This window comes from Nelumbo lutea, chromosome 3 (assembly GCF_056320005.1).
Source record: "Nelumbo lutea isolate HS-2025 chromosome 3, American lotus-T2T, whole genome shotgun sequence".
Lineage (NCBI taxonomy): Eukaryota > Viridiplantae > Streptophyta > Magnoliopsida > Proteales > Nelumbonaceae > Nelumbo > Nelumbo lutea.
In genome coordinates, this window is record NC_142686.1 from 20,929,795 (window position 1) to 20,952,414 (window position 22,620).

Consider the following 22,620-nt stretch of genomic DNA (forward strand, 5'->3'; position numbering starts at 1 on the left):
TCCCATTTATGTTTTTTTTATTCAACGTTTGTACTTTATTTGCTTGCAAAACTGAGAAAGATAATAATTACATCCGTTTACGTTTATTGAGTAAACATTTATTAACGGTGCCACATAGGTAAATGCCTCATTAATTACATTTGAGAAGGTTCATTTTGAAGCTTCTTGAAACGGGTAGGCATTTTATTGGCATTTTGCTGATGTGGTGCCTAATGGTGCCTATGTCTCATAAACACCCTCATTAAATGTGTTTCTCGATTTTACAATAACACAAATACAAAACATTTATTGAATAAATGTAAATGGAACCAAACATCCTGTAGATATGCACAAAAATAGTGAAAAAATGCTTAACCATTTTGAAAGCTTTAAAAAATAATTTCCTCAATCGGTAGGTGTGTACAAAACCAAAGTTCACTTTGGCCATTCTTGATGTTTACGGAATAGCAAGAAAGGTGAACTGCTGAAGTGGTGCCCATGTGGCAGAATTTGGTGAATAAACACCGACCGAACCAAACACCCTATCAGGCGGTTGCAAACTATACAGGGGTTTACAGTACTACACGAGAAAAAGAAGAAGGTTGTTTTAGTTAAACATGTGAAATTAGGTTATTTAAGTAAATGACTCAAAAACTAAGGAGTCAAAATAATAGATTCCCCAAATTACAGGGGTGTATGTGGAGTTTATCCAATTCCATATAACTTGCTGCGATCCGCAAATCGCACACGCAACTCGCAAAGCAAGCAAGAGACGCTTCTTCCTCCCTCAACACTCAAAAATTCAAAATTTGCACTTTCCCGGCAAACCGAAGACATGGAAGCCGAATCGCTGGAAGGTGAAATTACCCGTCGAAGCAACTTGCATGGAGGTAAGCTCTCGAGACGACATCTCTTCAGTTTGAGTTTCTCTATCAATTTTGGATTGTCGATCCAAAGGTTTAAACATACGACCTTTTTCTCTCCCTTGTTCATACGTGCCAACCTTTCTAGGGTTTTGGTTACCATTTCTTTCTAATCAAAGTTGAAAAGCGAAGGTTGATACATCAGATTTCGGTTTTCCGTTTCTATAATGTTCACTTCTGATACTGTTTACTTATAGTCTTGGTGATCAGAGATCTTGAGAACTTTTAATCAGTTCAGGTGCTTCATCTGGTTAGGTTTCTATGCAAATTTCGCTATAATTTTTTGAGTTTTTTTTTTCTTTTTTTGGCATATGTGAAGATTCTACCATTCGAGGCATGGGATCTGTTGTTGCTACGGTTAGTGGCTACCACGGTTCGGAGAGGTTCAAACTCATCAAGCTTATTAACCAAACTGGTGCAAACTATGTAGGGGCAATGACTAGATCGACGACTCATTTGGTGAGTTATGGTTGGAAATCATGGACAATTGATGTCACAATAGTTTTCATATTTTTTTTTTTTTTGGGGGGGGGGTTCCTTCTTGTGTTTTACTGCCGAACGGTGGAAGTTATATGATACTGGATTCAGATTTTTCTTCTTTTTTCTTGTGGGTGATTAGGTTTGTTGGAAATTTGAAGGAAGGAAATATGATATGGCTAGGAGCTTTGGAACATTAATAGTCAGCCACAGTTGGTTTGAGGATTGTTTGAAGGAAGGGAAACGTCTTCCAGAGCGGCCCTATATCATGCAATGGTACTAAGTGTTATTAAATTTTTTAATATGATTTGACATATGAAGTGAATCGGTTTTACTAGTTATAGTAGTCATCATCCTGCTTTTGGTAAATAAGCATGGTATATTCTCTGTTTATGTATATTGTAAACTTTGTCACGTGGACTCCATGGTTCTAACTTTATCGCTGAATCCCAAAAGGAGGTATTTCTGGGTTTTATATTTTGATGCCCTCAAATCCAGCATTCTGTGACCCTTCTTACTACTGAATTGGATAAATATGAGGTGTTTATTGGTGGTTGGGTAGTATTGTTTATTGCAACTGTGTGCTTTAAGTTAATTCATATACAATTGGAATGATAGCTAGCTTTTTTGAAACGGACAAAGCTTCAAAGACAAAGATTTTGCTGATTAAATGAAATGAAGAATCAATCCTTAAGGGGTTTCATTTAGGCAATGGTGCCCTCAAGAAAAGAGTGAGGAGAATCCCAACTCTTGAAGATGGATTTGATCCCCCAACATCCTATTTGATGTTTCCTGTTTCATATGGGCAGTGGTGTTCAATACAATTCTGATGATGAAGCACGTATCTCTTGGAAAGTGTGGCATGAGAAATATGTGCACCTCATGCTACAAGGAATCAATACTCTATCTATTGATAGCAGATTTTGCTGAGTTGTGATTCTACTTGCAAAATTTTGACTGAGGATCCATACCTTGTAGAGCTGTTTAAGATTCACTGGAACATGGCTAGTTTTTTTTTTTTTTTTGATCAATAACATCAAATTTTATTAATCTTAGTAGAATGTGGCAAGTACAGAAAGTCCAAGAGAGATAAAACCACTTGTCTCTCCCCCAAAAAGCCCCAATTCCCTTACAATTGTGCCCAAAACAATGAGTCTCTCTCCACCCCTTGCCTAGCTAATGTATCAGCTAAGGCATTTGCACTCCACTTAACCCACCCTGTCCTTACCTCCATTATCTCTAGTTAACCACCTGAATTTCTTCCTATTATTATTGTACATCCACATTTTTATTCCCTCATCCTGTAACTAGTTAATCACCAGTTTAGAATCCCCCTCAACACTTAGTTTACTGATACGTAGAGTTTTTTCCCTTTGTATGCCTTCCATTACAGGCATGACTTCTGCTCTCAATGAGTCTCCTTCCCCAGCCGGCTCAGAATATAGGGCAATAATTTAGCCCTTTTCATCTGTAAATGCACCTCTGATGCTGGAAGGTCTTCGATTGCCTATGCTGCTACCATCAAAATTTAATTTAATAAATCCTCTGTCTGTTGGGCTCCATTGATGAACCGTGACAGCCTTAAGAGCAGATGAATCCACCACAGCCCTCCAGTTCCTCAATAAATCATCTGCTGAAACACAAGAGAAGTCTTTTAAGGACTTCAACCAGTGCACCACTTTTATTTCAATTGCTTCAAAAGCTTCTTTACTTGTTGCTTTATCCATGAAGATTCTTGAGTTCCACTCCTCCCAAATCGTCCAAACAGTAGCAGCTCTGACTCTCCAAACCCTCTACCAACTAGGAAAACAAGATCTCTGAATAATCAGCAATTTATCTCTCCATACACCTTTCGATTAGAAAAAAAGGTGTATGGGAAAAAAAGGGAAAAGCAGAAGGGAGACCTGCTCTGATACCGAGATGTGATTCAACTAATAAAATTAGCAAAATAATTTAGATTAAAAAGAAAGTAAGGAAGAAGAAGAAGACAAGAAGAAGAAGAAGGAAGGTTGGAGGAGAAAGGAGAAAGAAAGGAGGAGTTTGATAATCTCCTCTTTCCCCCACTAATCTAATAATTATCTTACTTAGGTTACATAATTTACAAGATTGCCCTTAAGTAGGCGTCCATATCAGCACTATACTTAGAAAACATAAATAAGAGCTAAAGGCCCAATAAGAAAACATACCAAGAAAGAACTGATAAGAAACACACTAATGGGCTAGGGCCCATTCGGCCCAGTCTCTCTACAAAATTCTTTCTTCTTCTTGCATCGGCCATAGCATGAAAATACTTTGTATTCCTATCCCCCTCTTGAATCCATTGAACCCTCTATTTTTGTCTCCAACTAATCTCCTCCTTCAACAAAATGTCCTCCAGTTGTCTCTTAAGCAACCACCTTAATACCCTCTCTCTCTCCTCCAATAGACTATGAGACTCTCTGACATCCACCTCTTCAATTTGATCCACAGCCTCTTGTTTTCTTTATTCTAATCTCCCAAAATGCTCTAAGTTCCAATCTTTAATCCTAGCCTTTAGAGCCTTCAACTTCCCATGAAAAAAATTCCTTTCCATCTCATTCTAGGTCTCTCTCCTTCCCACCAAACCTTCACTTTTTGAGTAAATCCTGGATGATTCAACCATATATTCTCAAACCTAAATGGGGCAGGACCCACACCTCTCAATTCCTTATAAAAAGTTATTGGCTAATGATCCCACGCCAATGATTCTCCTAGTCCATTGAGAATAAAAATCTATCTAATCTGGAACAAAAAGGGTTACTTTGAAGATTTGACCAGGTGAATCTATGGTGGAGAAGAGACAAGTCCTTGAGTTTATGGGAATTTATAACCTGATTGAATCTCCTCATGCTTGTGGTTATCCTTTGTCTCTGATCGTTAGTCTCCTGACTCTCTTCTGTAAATCTGAAACATGGCTAGTTGAAGGTCATAGCATAAATGACATAGACTTTGGAATATCCTATCCCTCTTGTTCCTTTGGTTCTTTTGGAAAGGGTGGACCGACTGGCATTTTTGAGGGCATAGGTGGTGTATCAGGTGTGGACCTGTGGTAATGAACTATATGAATGGCACTTATTTCTTGTTATCTTTTAAGGAGTTTGAAAGTCTTAACTTTAATTGCTTCTGAGAGCATTGGACATAGGTAGTTGGGTTGTGTTAAATTTCCAGCATCACTGATATTAGGTTAGTAATGTAATGGCGATTGATTCATGTGCAGGTCTTAACTGATGCAAGGTTACTAAATGCCTGAAATAAAAGTTGCTATTGGATATTATAGCACAAACATAATAAGATGCCAATGGTATTGCCTATGAAATTCAATACCAGAAATTGCATGTTCTGTTTCAGCTAAAACTTCATCCATGGAAACTTTTATGCTTTACTCCACATTGTTTTTTTTGTGTGCAATTTAATAAGCTTCATACGCGGACCCCTCTCAAGATCCCAGTTAGCTGGACCAACATTGGGTGATGGCCTTTTAATAAGCTTTATACATGGATTTAAAACAAAGCATAGATCATTGATCTGTCCATTCTAGTCCTTTAAACTTATCAAGGCTACTCAGGCTTTTTTTGTTGTAACCAATATGAATCCTTTTTCTGCATTACTCATATTTGTAGTGCTTTCATTTACAGTGGGCAGAAAGTAGGGCCCTTGATGTGGAAAACACCGGTATTTGCTGGTAAGGAGACTCTATTCACTAGTAAAAGAGGTAAAGCTTTCAAGGATCTGACCAATGTTTGTGAGGACACTGATGAACTTGTGGAAATGGCTTGGACCAATTCTCATCTGTCAACTCAGGTAGTTCCATAATAGTGAAATTATTGTTGTATTGTTGATGACAATAGACTTTCTTACTTAAAAATTGTATGGTTGTAAACTGTTTGATAATAGAAAAGTCCTTGACTTTCATAATTTTCAGTGATGACTGTGTTATTGATTCTACTGGATTTTAGGCTTTAACCTCAACCTGAACATTTTTTAAATGCATTTGCAATGGAAATTCTTATTTTTCTTTCTCTCAAGTACAGAAGTACTTTTATGATTATAAGTCATTAAGTCTTTTTTTTTCCCTCTCAAGTACTTTTATGACTTGCACCCCTTATAGAATTAGGCCAACCTCTGCTGCCCTCTCATAGACCTGGTCCTTTTACATTCTTTTCCACCTAACAGTTCAATCCCCCTAGGATGTTCCCCGAATACAATTGTTCCCTTTTATTTATGGGTAACTGAAAACCTTCTATTACTTCATTTAAAAAGAAAATAGATGAAGAGTGGTTTCCTAAAGCTACAGAATAGCAACCTATTTTTACATTACATCCCTTTATATTGTTACTTGGTACATATGATCCCTGTTCACTCCTCTTCTATCTAGAGAGTCAGCTATGCCACTCGCTGATCTCTGTACCCAGTTAAGTCATGCATCCACCTCCCTTTCCAATATTCTTATCTCTCAGGTTTTGCCTATGAACTTGGCTTATTGTACTATCAACCCTGTGCGTTGTATTGATTGTATTAATACTGTAAAGCTGTGAATGGTAGAAATGTTTCTTTTTGTCAAGAAGTGCACGAAATTTATCATTAGCCAAAATGAAATAGTATGAATCAGACCAGAAAAACTTATAATAATAAAAGTACTTGAGAGAAAAAAAAGAACTTCCATTACATAGACTTTGAATGTCCTATCCCTTTTGTTCCTTTGGTTCTTTTAAAATGAAGTATTAGAAGGTTTTCAGTTACCCTTAAATAAAAGGGAACAATTGTACTATTGATAAAAAAGGCAACAATTGTATTCAGGGAACATCCTAGGGGGATTGGACTGTTAGGTGGAAAGGAATGTAAAAGGACCAGATCAATGAGAGGGCAGCAGAGGTTGGCCTAATTCTATAAGGGGTGCAAGTCATATATCCTTTTGCGTATTATTCACAATCAAAATTAATAAAGTAGTAAAAAATTACCAATAAAAATAGATCTAAAAGAAGGTTTAGGTGTAGGGAAGAAAATCAAGCAAGTAACCTTTAAAGGTCAAAAGTCCAAATTAATTAATTACTGTCAAAGTCAAAAGTAGAAAGAGATTAGGGAAGCTGAAGCTCCTAAAAATCAATATTAAGAATTTAAGATTCAAGAAAAATGACGAAATAAACCAAAAGGAAACTAGAATAATCCAGCTTTGATTTTTGATCTAGAATATAACTAAAGCTTTTATTTCAGAGCTCTTAAGAATGACACATACAAGATATGTGAATATGCATAAAGCATAGGTTCAATTCAAATAGCTTGTCATTTCATTGTTACATGGACACACCCATACTTGTAGAATATAGGGATAAAGCAGATGGATTGTTTCCTACTTATGCTTAAAAGGCCATTACCCAATGTTGATCCTGGCTATATGGGGCCTTGGCCTCTTGGGAGGGATGGACTGTATACTAACCTAAACCTTAGCATTTTTCACACAAAGTAGCCTTAACTGATATGCAGTTGTCAAATGCCTGCAATATAAGTTTGCTATTGAATATTCTCATGCTTGTTAACTTGAATATTACCATCACACCAAGCTATCCTTCTACTTTTGCTAAAACTTAAAAACAAAATTACTACTTTTAAGACAATTAGAAATTTGAATACTTGTACTCAAGGTTTAAAAAACCACAATGTATCGGTCGATACGTATCATTCTGGTGACATTCTGTTACATGGGACACTACAAATCAAGTAACTTTGTTCCTTTTCATCTGTATCAGATTGATATGGACCCGCATCGGGTTGTTTTGGGTCTGTATTGACCAATACAGAATCAACATAGGCTGATATTTTGAATGTATCGGCTGACACATTAAAAAATATCTTGTTATAACTTTTATATGTGTTATTATTTTTACTGGCCGATATTACCTTTTATATATTGTTATTATTTATAACTTAGGTAAGTCCCCACTACCACTTTTGGTAGAACAAAATTGTTTGTCTATTCATAAAGCTAACCTCAGTTGGTTCTGCAATCCATTCTCCTCAACCTGTTGTTTGCCACGAAAAATGAACTCTGTTGTTTTTGTGAATCTGTTGCTGCTGTGATCCTTCCAAACCCCACTGCTGTGAAATCCTTCCAAACTATACTGTCGTGAGACCCAAGCTTTATTGCTGCTGCCCTGCCATGAAGCCCTAAGCTCCGCCGCTGACATGAAACCCAAAGTCTGCTACTGTGGTGAAATCCTAGGTTCTGCCGCTGCCATGATACCCTAAGCTCCGCCATTGCAATGAAACCCAAGTCTGTTGCTGCAGTGTAATCCTAGGTTCTGCCACTTATATGAAATTCAAGCTTCACCACCATTAAACCCAAGCTCTGCTGTGGTTGCCGTTGTTAGCAAGATACCAAGACCTTAGTGGCTAGGGGTGAGCATTCAGTTTAATTGGTTAAAAACCAAACCAAATAAACCAAAATTTTAAAACCAAACTTGAAAAATGGAAACTGAATTACAGAATAATTGAAGTAACTGAAACTGAAATTTTTGGTTCAGTTTTTGGTTATTTCGGTTAAAATCAATTTTTAATAATATATATACTATATTATATATTATAACATGTAATGTATATTATATATTATAATATATATGTATATATATTATGAAATCAAATTTCATTATATTATATATTATATGTTATATGTATTCTATATTACATATTATATAACAAAGTTTGGCTAATTTGGTTAACCAAATTTCTAATTCTAAAAACCGAAAGTGAAGCTGAAATATTAAAAAACTGAACTAACTGAACCAAATTAACCAAAACCAGAAAAGCCAAACTGAAAAAACCAAAACCAGAATTTTCAGTTTGGTTTTTTGGTTTTAACTGAATTATGCTCACCCCTACATAGTGCAAAGTTGCTGAAACTGAGAGAACTCAGTGAAGAGATCCCTGTTCCCTAGCAAAGGTACTCTTTGAAATCATATTGAAACTTTTAAGTTCTCCTCCCGATCTCCCTCTACGTAGACATTAGACAATCCACGTTTCAGGTTTCTTCCTGTTTTTGTTTGTACACTCATGCTATTGAGATTTTAAGATTGATTTCATGGTAGAGAAGGTGATTCGAATTCAAGTAACAACCTTTTTCTGTTTTGTAATCTGATCTATAATATTGTAGTCCAAGTTCCAAGTTCTGAGATTTGTTGAGTGAGGCATGAAACATGGTTACAAATGCAGGATTCAACCATCAACTGGAGTTGGATTAAATCTGATAATCCACGATATCCGATGGATTTGAATTCAAACATACAGTTTGTAGATCCGATTTGATTTCAGATAGAATCCGGATGTCTCATATATCTAATCGAATTGGACTTAGATGGAGATGAATCCGCTCTGATTACAGCCCTAATATCTATCCTTGAATTAGTGGATCTGCAAAAATAAAAAAGGAGTTTTGATGTGTATTGAGGCAAAAACAGTCTTAAGTTGAAATCTGATGTAGATTGAGAGGAAAAGAGAAAGGAAGAGAAAAAGGATTGAAGAAGAAGCATGTGAACAGAATTGGAAGAAGTCAAAGTAGGCCTGGTGGCGACCACTCTCTTATTTTATTAGGGTGACATAACTAAACATGAAAAGACTCTGCATTACTAATAAAACATAACAACATAACTTTTTAATTATTTGGAATTATAAGCTTATTATCTAAGAATGTCTAAATAAAGAAAGGGGGCAATATCCAATGTTGATCCCACCCAGGGCCTTGGGAGGGACCAGGTACAGACCTAATCTCTAGTATTTTTTGCACAAAGTGGTCATTCTCAGACTTGAACCCATTTCTAATGCTTGTCAGCCTGAGATTTTTCCATTGTATCAAGCAGTGACTACAAATTTCTAAATAAAGATATCCTAAATGATATATGATTCCCAATTGGAACAAAAGCTCTTAAGACCTAGTTATATCCTATTTATTATATATGAAGAAAAAAAAGTTAAAGAATGAATCTTCTCAATATTTCATGTGTGACTGATTTTATCACTTATTATGAGAACCAACTTTTCTAGTCATGCTATTTGAGTATAATTTTGGAACTCTTGCTTTCTGGAAAATTTTCCCATGGTTTTTACTTAAACTAAGGATGCTTTTTGAGGCATAACCATCCATTAAATAGATAGTCTTTAATGTGGTATATATGACATAAACGTGGTTGCAGAAATTATTACCTCGGTTGGAAGAAAGAAAAGGAAGCTCTCTTGTAACTCAGAAAAGCAAAGGTCAAAAGACTTCAAAGCAGTACAGGTTGGGTACTGAAGATTGTTCTTTTGAGCCGCTTTTATCTGGCATGGTTGGAATGCGAGTAAGCTGTTCATTTCTTTGTATTTTTATTAGCCTTCTGGATATAATTTCTTTCTCCTCTGTGACCATTGTTTACTCAGTTTGTTTTGTTGAATAAATTTACGCTTGGAGGTGATTTAGATTTCTCTGAGCTTATGTTTTATGTAATTGAATTTGTTTTGTAAACAGCAAGAATCTAGTCCCCATCCATCTATATTTTCAAAAAGACATAAAACAAATGTTGTCAGTGCTGTTGAAAGCACCAGTGCAGCTGGAACCACTAGAAAAAGCAGACGACTTGTGAAAAAGAATGCTTCAGGAGGCATTGTGAAGACTGCAGATTTGAATTTTGAAAAGGAATTTTACTTGACTGAAACTTCTTACAACATCAATCATGCATCTAATGATTCAAATGCTTCAAGGAATGAGAACTCATTGGCAGCCCAAGAAGCAAATAACAAAAGAGAACATGGGAATGGTGAACTGGAGAACCTTGAAGACATTTCAGAGTTGAATGACATGGATGTTTCAAATAGTTTGGATAGAGTGAGAGAGCTTGTACTTCCCACTCATGAAAGGACATCAGAAAATGTTTTTCCTGATATTGAGAAGAATTTGAATGAGGAATTTGAAGATGTTTTATCTGGAGAAACAGGTGAATTACCTACTTCAACAGATCTATCATGTGTCATATGTTGGACAGATTTTAGTTCAACGAGGGGTGTATTGCCATGTGGACACCGGTTTTGTTATTCATGCATCCAAAGCTGGGCTGATCATATGGTATGCATTCTGATCATGCTATGCTAATTTTCCTGATTCACTCCTGTGTTCTTGATGGCTTTATCTTTTGAATAAATAGCAATGGTCTTGATCCTTATTCTGTTCTTTACTCTAAACCATAAATACTCCTGAAGTTTCTACACATATTAAATACTCTATGGCTTTCTAAAAGATGAAACAATGTAGTGTTGGCCATTTGGTCCTTTAAAGTGAGCATATTGATCTATTAGTCTTGAAATTTGTCACATGCACTCAATTCTCTGGGAATGACCATAACACTGATTTTAAGAAATTTGTGAAATTCTACAATTTGGTTTGGAACTTAGACTTGGAAAATGCTTTGCAGAGGTTATTTTTTCATGATTTTTTGGCTACCAGTCATAATTTTCTTGTAGTGCATTTTTTTGGTATTACATAATATACATCACAGGGGGATGCAGTAGTTGATATGGTCACTCCGCATCCCTCCACATCATGTAGCAGGCTTTCTTCTCTGTCCCCTTTAATCTGTGTCTCTATTTTTGGAGGGACGCCGAGTGACCATCTCAACTACTGACTGGGCTTGGAGTACATTTATATAACTCAGGATCATTCAAATTTAATGACTATCAAAAGCTTACCTTGTTCACTTCAGTTTTTTTCTGCGCCTGGGCTATCAATTGGTTAAACTTTTTGATGGTAAGGATGAGAGAGTTAATGGTTTATGACTTTTCTACATTGGCCATTTTGTATAGAACTTACATTGTGCTTTGGACCTAGGTCCTTCATACAGGCTTACATAAAAGTGATGATCTATGCAGGTTTCAAGAAGAAAAGTTTCAACGTGCCCTCTGTGCAAGGCTACATTTGTGAGTATCACAAAAGTGGATGATGCTGCCTCTTCTGACCAGAAAATATACTCCCAGACTATTCCATATGCTTCAGGAGCAACTGATGTTTTTCTGTATCCAGAGCGAGGAATGTCAAATTTTGGAGCCCAGGTGAAGACCTATTCAACCGTATAACAAGTTAATTATTGGATCTATTTAGCATTTTTGAAATTAATAAACAAATAAATAACACCATGCCCTTTTATCATACTAACCTTTTGAGACCCTTCCATCTTTGATCTTATTAATCTTTTTGCAAAGCTGATTCAATTTCTCAATCCCTATCCAGGGAGCTAGCAAGGGATGGGAATGTTACTGTAAAACAGTTCATGCACAATAATGAGAGCAGTGCTAACCATATGGCACATGATAATATGGGTACAGTTCCATCAACGTTCAGAGGGAGTTACCAAATACCTGGGCCCCACACAGTATTCCTCAGACAGTGATGGCATACTACCATAGGGTACTTCTTCTTCAATAATCCAAATTACATAAATAACTGAGACAGTGAGATCCCAAGGAAACTCCCTATCAAAGCTGAATACTCCATTGTGACCTAAGTTGGCTAACCAATCAAATGCGTTATTGCCTTTCCTGCAAGTATGAATATATTAGATCTGAATCTCCATGCCCCCACTGTCTTCATGCATGTAATGTGATAACTTTGACTCTCCATGGGGCACTGATCTCGTTCCGAAGGTTCCCAATAAATATCTTGGAGTCTCTCACGATCCCATCTTGTTCTAAAGCCATTGCTCTTTCCCTGATTTCTACTTGTCATTTGATTCAAAACTCTTGATCTATTCCTAAAGATTCTTTTGTTTCTACTTTTCCATATGCCTATAATAGGTACTAACACTTTTTCCAGTAGAAGTTGATTCTTTTCTCTTATTTATTATGGATTATCTTCTCTGACCATGTAAAGAGATCATTGTCTTCACTTGTTGGCTTATCAGTTACATCATCCACAGTCATCTGAATTTGTTTGTCCGAGGGCAATTTCTAAGAGGTGATTTGCTGTCTCTTCACGAAAGGGCAGTCCAAATCCCTTGTAATTCCTCAACTAACCAGTCTATTCTTGGTTGGCAGTTTATTGTTGAGAAGTAGCAATGCGAAGACCTTGATTTTTGGGCTTCATTTAAATTTCCATACCTTATTGTTTATAGAGCTATTTGCTTGTTTAACAATTTTAACTGAGAACATACCTCCTGGATCTTCTTCCTATCATATTTAGTTATTTCATCTTGAGCTTCTCCTGCGGCCAGGGGAATTGCCAGGATTTCATTTAAGATATTTTTTGGTACCATTTGTTGGATTCTTTGGCTAGAATTATTCTAACAGTGTGGCTACATTCTAAAGGGAAGAAGATTGTGCATATAGTTAATATATACTAGAAAACCTTGGTTAACCATGTGTAATTGTCCATATGCGCTTCATACATTATCCTTTTAGTGTGTATTTTCTTCTACACCTTAACTTTGTATAAAGCCTGCAACTCCACGTAATTCATGAAGGGTTATTGGCTTATTGCTGTTATTATATATATATTCCCTGTATGCAATGCACAATTTGCGTCCATGCCAATTGCCATGCAATATTGGTGATACCTTGAAGATCTTGTGCATAAAATTGTCCATGTCAGATGTTCCTAAATGTGCATCATTACTCCTTTATTCCTTCTGTTTTCCTTATAATTCTTGTTTTAGATTACTATCCATATGTTCCATTTTTCCACAATGCTAAAGGGATGATCATGCAATGGTTAAGATTAGGCGCAAGCCGTCTTTATGGTTATATAACATTAATGCAAATCCTACAAATTTACCTTTTTCTTTGACATGTTATTGTGTTAATACTTGTGCTTTGGTTGTTATAACTAACTTTTTATATATATTTTTTTGGATTGAGTAGCCCTTGGTACCGTCTGTCTGTTTCAAATGTCGCTTTCGAGAACCTGAAGATCTGCTAATAACCTGCCATCTTTGCCAGAGTAGATGTGTACATTCCTATTGCCTGGACCCTCCTTTGGTTCCATGGACATGTGATCACTGCAGGGGCCTTCGAATGTTGTATCATAGCATCCGCTAGTTCTATCCTTCACATTGATGTTATTTGGTTCCAACTGTTAGGATGTCCCGGGTCTATATCAATTTTGTCCGAATATTTGTGATTTCTCCAGTATCTCAGCTCATTCAATTTGCAATATTTATGTGTTATACATACTGTTTCCCTGGATGGTGCACTACCCGTTTCTTTATGAAGCATGTGCTTATGTAAATTTATGGTATTCTAGTGTGCTTAATGACAGGAAAAAAATTAGGAAAACCTAAAAGTTACAAACAAAAGTTAATTTTCATGAATCCATCAACAACTTATATACAAAATAAAATTGAACTTCTTATTTTTATTTTTTTGTAGTTAATAGAAATAAAAACAAGTAAGATGCAAAATATTGAATTCTTTAATTAAAAATTATTAGTTGCACCTGCATATAATTTATCTGAGATTTGTCATTTATGGGTCTTCTACCATTCTATGATGAATGCCATATATTTTTGTAACTTCCAATTATTAATATGCTTTAAAATAATGTCATATACTCGTATTAATGGTTTAATACCGGGGTTGGTAAAAATTTAAAGGCAATTAACCAAAAAAGCACTGAAGCACCATGGTTGAATTAGAGAGCACCTTTGGCATTTGGATCAATTTTCCTACGGACGTTGATTACCAAAATGCCCCAGAGATGCTGCCTAAGCTGAGGCCGGATCTGCTACCTACACGGCTTCCAACATAACCTAAATGTGCACATCTCAAACACGATGAGTCCAGATTTGCTTGACAATTTACAAGTATGGAGATGTTTCTGATATGCAGATCCAAGTGCGACTGTGAGGTTGGTGAGTGAGGCACGCTTTGTGACTGTGAGGAGCAAATCCGATTCAAACATGATTGCAGTCTCCAAATAAACAGTATGAAACATGTTTGCGATGTGCAGCTGTAAATCATGTTGGAAGCTTGTGTAGGTAAGCCAGACCCAGACTCGCATCAACCAATTAAAGTGTTTTACTTTTGAAGCAGCAGTACATTCAGGGAATCAATTAGGTTTGTCTTCAACCTTGATGCTATGCTTGGTTTGACAGAAATAAGAGAGAATTCTTAACAAATTTTGTAAAATTCGTTAGGATCTCTCTCTTGCCAAACACTAGGTTGAGGTTGAATACTTCTCAAGATTAAGGCTTGGGCCTGATGCAGTGAAAAATCATCATCCGAAGTCGGCTACATGATGCAGTAAAAAATCTTTAAGTCTCACCAGCTATGACTCTAGGTCATGAAGAAATCGTGCTCAGTTTTTTATGGGGAGTTGGAATAGCCGAACAATATTATTGTAGCCCGAACAAGGATCAAAATTGCATCACGTATTAGCCCGTATCAGCAAATCTGTATTGTATCGAAGTCTTTTTGATACGCTCCTATAAGGGGATATTTCAGGTCGGCAAATGGTTCAGAAGATGGACCAGCCTTAAATCGGTTCCTCTGAACTAATTAAAAAAAAAAAATACATAAGAAAATGGTTCTGATACAGGTTGATATGCCCTACGGCATATTGACCTGTATCGATATTTTGAACATTGAGCCTGAAATAAAAAAAAAAACAAAAACAAAGTTACTGTAGATAGGGAGCCCTGCTATTGTGCTACGGTCCAAAAAATACATAATACCTAACAAACTGATAAATCAATCAATCAATAAATTCATTCAAATTCATATAAGACTTTTTAGCAGCTGATATGGTTCCATAAATAGCAACGATATTTATACAACTCACTTACGTATCATTTGATTGTACTTTTCAGAGGTCTGAATCTGAAAATGTTGTTTTTCAGACTTCACCACTTGTTTGATTTTAGCTCTTAAATATGGTCTGAATTTTATTTTCAATATAAAATTAATAGACCTTGGGCCGATTCTTAACGTGCTGAAATGCGTTTCAGAGCTGGTGCAAGGGTGAATCTACCCTTCTAATTTTTTAGAAATGATGCGCGCTACCCTTGATTATCCTAAATCCAAAAAACCTAATCATTTCTCTGGGAAGAAGAATGCCTCTCTCGCTTAGGGACGAAGAATGCCTCTCTCTCTACTGCAGAATCTAACGGGCGAACGAAAACAAGGACAAAAAGAGAGGTAGAAAGGAGAGAGAGCTGATGGGCAAACGGAAGAGGGAGTGAGTGGAAGAGAGGGACGAGCGGAGAACTGCTGCTGCCTGAAATTGCAGCGGCAAGATAGGAGAGGGCGAACTTTTAATGAAGAAAGAGGAGGAGAAGATAAGGAAGAGAAGGAGAAGAGGAGGAGGAGGAGAACTACCGCTGCCTGAAATTGCAGCAGAGAACTGCTGCTGCAACACTTGTAGTGGCGGTGATGAAAAATAGGAGAATAAGAGGAAAATGCCATGAGGAAGAAGAAGAGGAAAGAGAGGGAAAGAGATAGAGAACGGACGGAGACCTACTACTGGTTTGCCGCCGCTGTCGAGAGGAAGGGGTGAGTGCACAATGTCGAACAATGTATTCCGGTGAACCTGAGAAGATGAAGAAGAAAGAGAAAATAAAAAATAATAGAGAGGAAGGAAGAAGGAAAAGAAAAAGATAGGGAGGCTGGAGATGGGGTTTGCAACTCTCTCTCTCTCTCTTGCGCTACCCCTGTATCTCTCTCTTGTATCACCGCCACTGCAACTCTCAGCAGCGGCGACTCTCTCTCTCTCTCCATGTCTTCCCGCTTCCCGCCACCACCGCTGCAACTTGCAGCGAAACCGAATCGATTAATTTCTGATTCAATTAAAAATATAAAATATATAATATACATAAATATATAAAAATATAGAAATATATGTATACGTTGATTCAATTAACTGTCAATTTTCTAGATTAGTTAAGCGAAGCCAAATCAATACCTTCGATTTTTTAAAAATACGGAACTAAACCGATTTAATTAATCAATTTTTAATTCCATTTTGGTCAATTTTTTTGGTCAATTCAGTTTTTGAATTTTTTTACTCACCCTAGGGATAAGTGGACATATGGAACAATAGATTCAAAAAACAATGAGGGATCAAATTCCATAAATTTCCCTTTTCCTTTTCGCCACCAATGAAATGTGATTTTTATTTCTCTCCACTTTCATCGGTTCTTCTATTTATTTATTTTATTCAAATCATCCTACACATGCCACTGTCATATATTGGTGGTCCATTGGGATCACAGTATTAGACCAGATAGTTGGACTGCTCGGACTAAATAACAATCCGCTTAAGTCAGTCAAGTGATTTCAAATCCACATGTTAGTTGACGATATTTCAAGAATATTGTTTCTATGTAAAATATGATGTCGTTTCAACTTGAAATACTGACTACTTTCAAGAAAAAAAAAAAGTTGAAACAATGACACATCACGTCACATAAGCATTGTGATTTCAACGGTAATAGTAATACTGCCATAAGATTACAGTGTGTATTAACTAGAAACTAAATCCATGCAATGATAGGGCTTAAGTTAGGTTTGGGTTTATGTTAAAATTGGATTTATGCTAAGGTTCATATTTAGACATTTGAACAAAAATTAGGTTGTAGTTGGAAAATTTTGATTTTTAGTATTAATTTTGGTTTAAGTCAAGATTCATATTTAGAGTTAGGTAGGAGCTGGATTTTGATTTTTGGCATCAATTTGGGTTTAGGGTAAGATCCATATTTAGAGTTGGGTAGGAGTTGGATTTTGATTGGAAAATTTTGATTTTTGGCATTAATTTGGATTTAAGGTAAGATTCATATTTAGAGTTGGGCAGAAGTTAGTTTTTGATTGACAAATTTGGGTTTTTGTCATTAATTTGAGTTAAGACCAATGTCCATTTTTAAAGCTAGGCACATGTTAGATTCTGGTTGTAAAAATAAGATTTTTGTGTTAATTTGATTTAGGCTAAGGTCCATATTTAGAATTGGGCACAATATAGGTTTTGATTGATAAATTTAAGAATTTTTTTTGGGTGTCCATTTAAGTTTAGGCTTAGGTATATATTTAGAATTGGAGATGGATTCGTATTAGGAATCAGATACAATTGATGTGTTTGAAAAAAAAAAAAAGAATTATGCCAACTTGTGAGAATCATAGGGCATAGACCCTAGGTCATAAAGTGGCACACATAATAATACAAGGGGATTGTGTGGTTAGAGTAGCATAAAGTTTACGGTGGGTCATATACTTAGGGCCCATTTGGTGCACAATTAAAATCGGAATTGGAATGGCCTATTTAGCTTGGTTGTTTGGTTCAGGCCGGAATAGGAATTGGATTCTGATTTATGCTGTTTGTTTCATTAAGAGGCTGGAATCGGAATCAGCCATGATTTCCAATTTTACCCCTAATAAAAATAAAAAAAGCAGAAAATTCATGAAAATACCAAAAAATGCAGAAATTACAATAATTTTATAGAAACTCGAAAAAATGCATGAAAATACTCAAAATTTACAGAAATTGCAAAAAAAAAAATGTAGAAATTTTGCAGGAAAAAAAATGCAAAACCACCATTTGCAGAAAAAAATACAGAGAAATTCTATTAAGAAGTGTCTAATAAGTGGGGTCCATCTTGTTTCGTAGTAAGTACCATGTGGTAAGTATAAACTCTAAATGGGGAGAGGAGCTGTTGGCTGTACAGGGTCCAATACCACCAGGTCTTTGCAACTACAAATGCCGTCAACATTCAATGATTCAAATATAATACAAAGCCATCAAGACTCACGATAATCAAAAAGCATAAACCGGAATGGGAATGGCATTCCTTGGGTGGGGTGGGGGAATGGGCATTTCCCCATATGAGGAACCCATTCGGCCTAGAATGGGAATGGGATTCCCATTCCATTTAACCAAACATACAGAATGGAAATGAATTATTTCAATTCCGATTTCAAACACCTATTCCCTCAAACCAAACGGACTCTTAGTACTTATGAATAATTTAATGTTGAAGTTTGAAAGCAGATATGTTTTTGATTGTTTGCCTGCAATCAAGTTGTTGATTTTCATAATTATAAGAAAGAAGGTTCTTGATTTTAATGTAAATAGCCAAATTGCAACGTTTTCTCTTGGCTAGTTACAAAAACGTGGTCTTCAAACCAAGGTGATACATTGCCATTAACATTTATAGAACCTTGATTTTCATGTATTTGCTCATACAGATCATGAATATATGTACTTATTTTATTTTGTTGTGTTTGTTAAGAGTGCGATATGCATATTTATCATCATGTATAAATGTAAATTTGGTTTGAACCTGACTCGGCACAGACTATTGACCCGGCCTAGAAAAGAGAGAGCTTTATGGGTCAGATGTTTAATTAGGGTCAAGCCATGAGTACATGTAATAATATTAATTTTTTTAATTCTTATTTCAAATTTTGTATTAAAAATTAAGATTGAAGGCTGAAAGGCTTTTTTTTTGCAAAATAATAAAAAAGATCATTCCAATTGAACATTTGAACACAAATTTATGGCCTTCAAAAGTTTGGATATAAGTTTTAAATAAGATTTTAAAAAACTGGTTGATTTTTCTAAAACTGGGACCAGTTTACTGGTTTCCGATTGGACCGGTCGGGTTGACAAATTTGCCTGATTTTTTAGGACTTCCAGAAACAGTTCTGGAGGTATGGTCGAATTGGATAGGGGCCCGGGTCACAATTAAGCTGGTCTGATCGGATGGGCCAGTTGAGTTTTCTAAATAGTACTAAAGCTAAAGAAAAAACAGGAGTCATACATTCTCCAATGTTGGTCACTTGGTCCTAGCCATTCGGGGTCTGGAGAGAGGTAGACTGCATATATTCAAAATGGCTACTCTCAGTCTTGTTTGGCAATATGAGATTTTATCTTTACACCAACTAATGATTCCTAAAACCTAAAGGTCCCATTTGAAAACAGTATAAATAGAAATATATAGAGCACAGAACTATGCATTTTATATTATTTTATATGTATTTAAATTGTACATATTTATATTTATATTCCTTCCAAACTGAGCCTAAAACAAAAAATGAATCAAAATTTGCACTCTCATCTGCAACAGACGTACACACAGATATATACTGATGTTATCCTTAAGTCACAACTTAGTTGATGAAATAGAAAAGAAGGTTTAGCATCAGAGGCTATCAAGACGTGATGATGATGTTGTTTCCCCAATTTTCTTGATAAAGTGTGACATCTAATTAAAAACCAAGCCTAATTTAATTTCAAATCAAATGAAAAAAAACTCCTAAAACTCGAATCTGAATGCTTCAAGACCTAACACACATGTTAGTCATAAACGAAATGCTTATACACAAATCGGAGAGTCCGGCTTCAGTCCAGGCCGCGCTAAACGAGGACGTGCCACGCCTCCACCACTTACTTTAAAATGTTTGAAGCATGCGGCGTTAGTTTGTAAATAAAATCTATTTTTTTGAATCCTCCCCTCGCTCGAGTGTTGCTTGCAAATAAAATTCACGGATTGGCCATGGGTCAGGTCGGGCCAAAGTTATTTATTTAAAAAATTTGAAAAAAAACTTAATTTTAATTTAATATAAACTTTGATGTATACAATTGCTTATATATACAATAATTAAATAAATTAGTATAATAAAATTGAAAATAATTATTTATTTTATTAATATATTATATAATATATATTACTATATAATTATGGGTTGTTCTGGGCCATAGACCTAAAACCCCAGGCCCAACATGGCCCACATAATCGTGTTGGTCCTGGTACAGCCTGTGTGTCATCATGCTGGGCCATACCAGGCCAGTCCAAAGTCAAGCCGGGCTATGGCGGACCACGGGTGGCACAACTCGATTTACACCTTTAGCAGCGACAAACAACCATCACTAGTGATCGGGGTCAAGCTGAGGCAATGTCTTTTTTTTTTTAACTCTTCTCCCTTGCATCTCTTCCATGAAAATTAACCCTAATCGATTTGGTGGCTGCCATCCAAACCGGCCAACTTTTGATACACGTATAAAATTAATTTTATTGCATGTTTATTCACTGTGCTTACAATGCTCTGCTTACCGGATTCAGATTCTAATTTATGGGCACCTTTGTCAAATTATACTTCAACGTGGAAAATAAAATTGTGTAAATACAATTCTTAGTAACCGGACCGGATGGGATGATATCGGATTGAAAAAATCAGAAATCAGTCAGGTGACCAGTTCCATTTTCTCCAAAAATCGGATTTTGGTTAACAAACCGTTGAACCGAATAGTTAACCATTTGAACGGTTTTGACTGTTTTTTATTTTTTTTGAATTTTTTATTTTCTTATCAGAACGGGCCGAACATTTGGTGCAGACCGTTTGAACCAGTAACCGGACTCCTGACCGGTTCAATCACCGGATCGGTTTTAAAAACCTTGTTTCTAAATTCTAACTGATATTGATAAAGTTTGAACCTCGAACCTTTTTTCCAGACGAAAAAATAAATATATTTTTTTCAAGTCTTTAGTCTAATCTTTTCAAGCTGCCAAGCGTGAAAATGTTGGTTTGAATATGAGGGGCCCACTTCGTACCTGAAAAAATGCCAAACGTTAAAATCGTACTCAGTCCAGGATCTCCTACCTATAAGAATTCTGCCCACGTCTACCCACAAGGCCATAACATACAACCCCGTGAATTGAGAAGATCTCCCTCTCTGCATAGATGACATGTTCTCATGTATGGCTGCGATAAACGTGGGCAGGAGATTCGAACTCCCCAACCCACTCCACAGCGGGGAGCAACACAACATTCAATGGGTCGGGTCTACCCAGCAGCGGATCCAAACTGACAGAATTGATTATGTCAGTTCTAGTTATGAGATTTTGTCCCCGTTAATTAGTAATTGGATTGGGACTGGTTCCTGTTCCTGTTCCTGCTGTCCCAAATCCATTCAAACCACCAATTATAATTAAAGTTAATAATATTATATACTTGGATTGATAAACTTCTGTTCCTGCATCCAACCACCACCAGGATCAAAAGCAGAAGGTAAGACCTTTTTCTTTCTGGCAGAAACAGTGAAGAAGATAATATAGCTATTGACATTGTAAAATGACAACTCAGCCCCATGAATCTCCAACAACTTTTTCACTCTTAGCAGCAACCAGCTGCAAGTATTCGTTTCGATCGATTCAGTGGAGAGAAGGTTCGACGCGCATGGTCTCTGACATCCTGATCCTGACGGAGTAGCTATAGTAGTACTCTAGTACTGCAACCTATCATGGTTAGTTTGGTTCACCTTAGCCACCATCTTTCCCGAGCGTCGGAACGTTGGAAGGAAGAGAACATGAAGACTATCTCCTCCACCACCTCCTCATTCCCTCCGGCAAGCCTGGCTGTCATCCTGCTCGCTGGGATTATAGAACCCCGACAAAGGGGAACAACTGCAGTGCCTATATCCAATCCATCTATCCAAGCAAACTCTGTGAAAGAGATGCTCACATCTCAGCTCTCGGATCTCTTCTCCTTCTTCTATCTTACACAAGCATATGGCGCACTCTGCTTGTTTCGTCTCAGACTCTGCGGCAGGCTGATTTAAAGTGAAGTAGCGCCTCACGCCGGGATCTCCGCCAACGTCGTCGGAGGCATCGCCATTAGAAGAGTTGATGTGGAAGAAGCCCAATAACAAGCTAAAATGGGTTCTTGCCGCAGATCTGTAACTGAATATTGGAAGGAAGTAGATGAACATGCATGGAATGAGAAGTGGAAGGAAAGGAAGAAGCAGGAGGAGAGACGAAGTCTGGATATCCATGCTTCTTCCTTGGAGTGAGTACCAAGAAAATGTTTTTCTTCTTTTTTTCTTTTGCTTTGTATATGTCTTGCAGAGAGGTTTGCAACTAATTTATATACGAATAGCATAGGAAGGAGGAAAATGAGAAGTGTAAGGCCTTTCCATGTTACTGCTGCGTGGCCCTACCAAAGTGACATCATGGTGGGGCCCATACAGAAAGTATGTCCCTACCAAAAGATCTGATTCACTGTTTGGCAAAATGGGATTTTATCTTTACAACAACTAAGGATTCCTAAAACCTAAAGGTTCATTTGAAAAGACATTCCTGTACATATTATTTTATATGTAGTTGTACTGTACATATTTAAATTTATATTCCTTCCAAACTGAGCCTAAAACAAAACTGAATCAAAATTTGCACTCTCATCTGCAACAGACGTAACACACTCGTATACTGATCTTATCCTTTAATCACAACTT

At 36.5% G+C, this 22,620-nt stretch overlaps 1 protein-coding gene and 1 pseudogene across 2 annotated transcripts; one reads left to right on the forward strand and one right to left on the reverse strand.

The window, feature by feature from the left end:
* Nucleotides 1-715: 715 nt before the first annotated feature.
* Nucleotides 716-13,632, forward strand: LOC148863465 (zinc finger (C3HC4-type RING finger) family protein / BRCT domain-containing protein). 2 transcript variants are annotated; one of them, XR_016108936.1, is made up of 9 exons: nt 716-869; nt 1,222-1,361; nt 1,522-1,655; nt 5,033-5,198; nt 9,578-9,721; nt 9,889-10,482; nt 11,283-11,462; nt 11,641-11,817; nt 13,266-13,632. XR_016108936.1 is itself a non-coding variant. In XM_088974376.1 (8 exons), the coding sequence occupies exons 1-8, from the start codon at nt 815-817 to the stop codon at nt 13,440-13,442; spliced, it is 1,590 nt and encodes a 529-aa protein (XP_088830502.1). In that variant the 5' UTR covers nt 716-814; the 3' UTR covers nt 13,443-13,632. The 2 variants fall into 2 exon arrangements, 1 of the variants encoding a protein (XP_088830502.1); XM_088974376.1 differs by lacking the exon at nt 11,641-11,817.
* Nucleotides 13,633-21,382: 7,750 nt separating this feature from the next.
* LOC148863466 (E3 ubiquitin-protein ligase At1g12760-like) lies at nt 21,383-22,202 on the reverse strand (annotated as a pseudogene).
* Between the last annotated feature and the right edge of the window lie 418 nt (nt 22,203-22,620).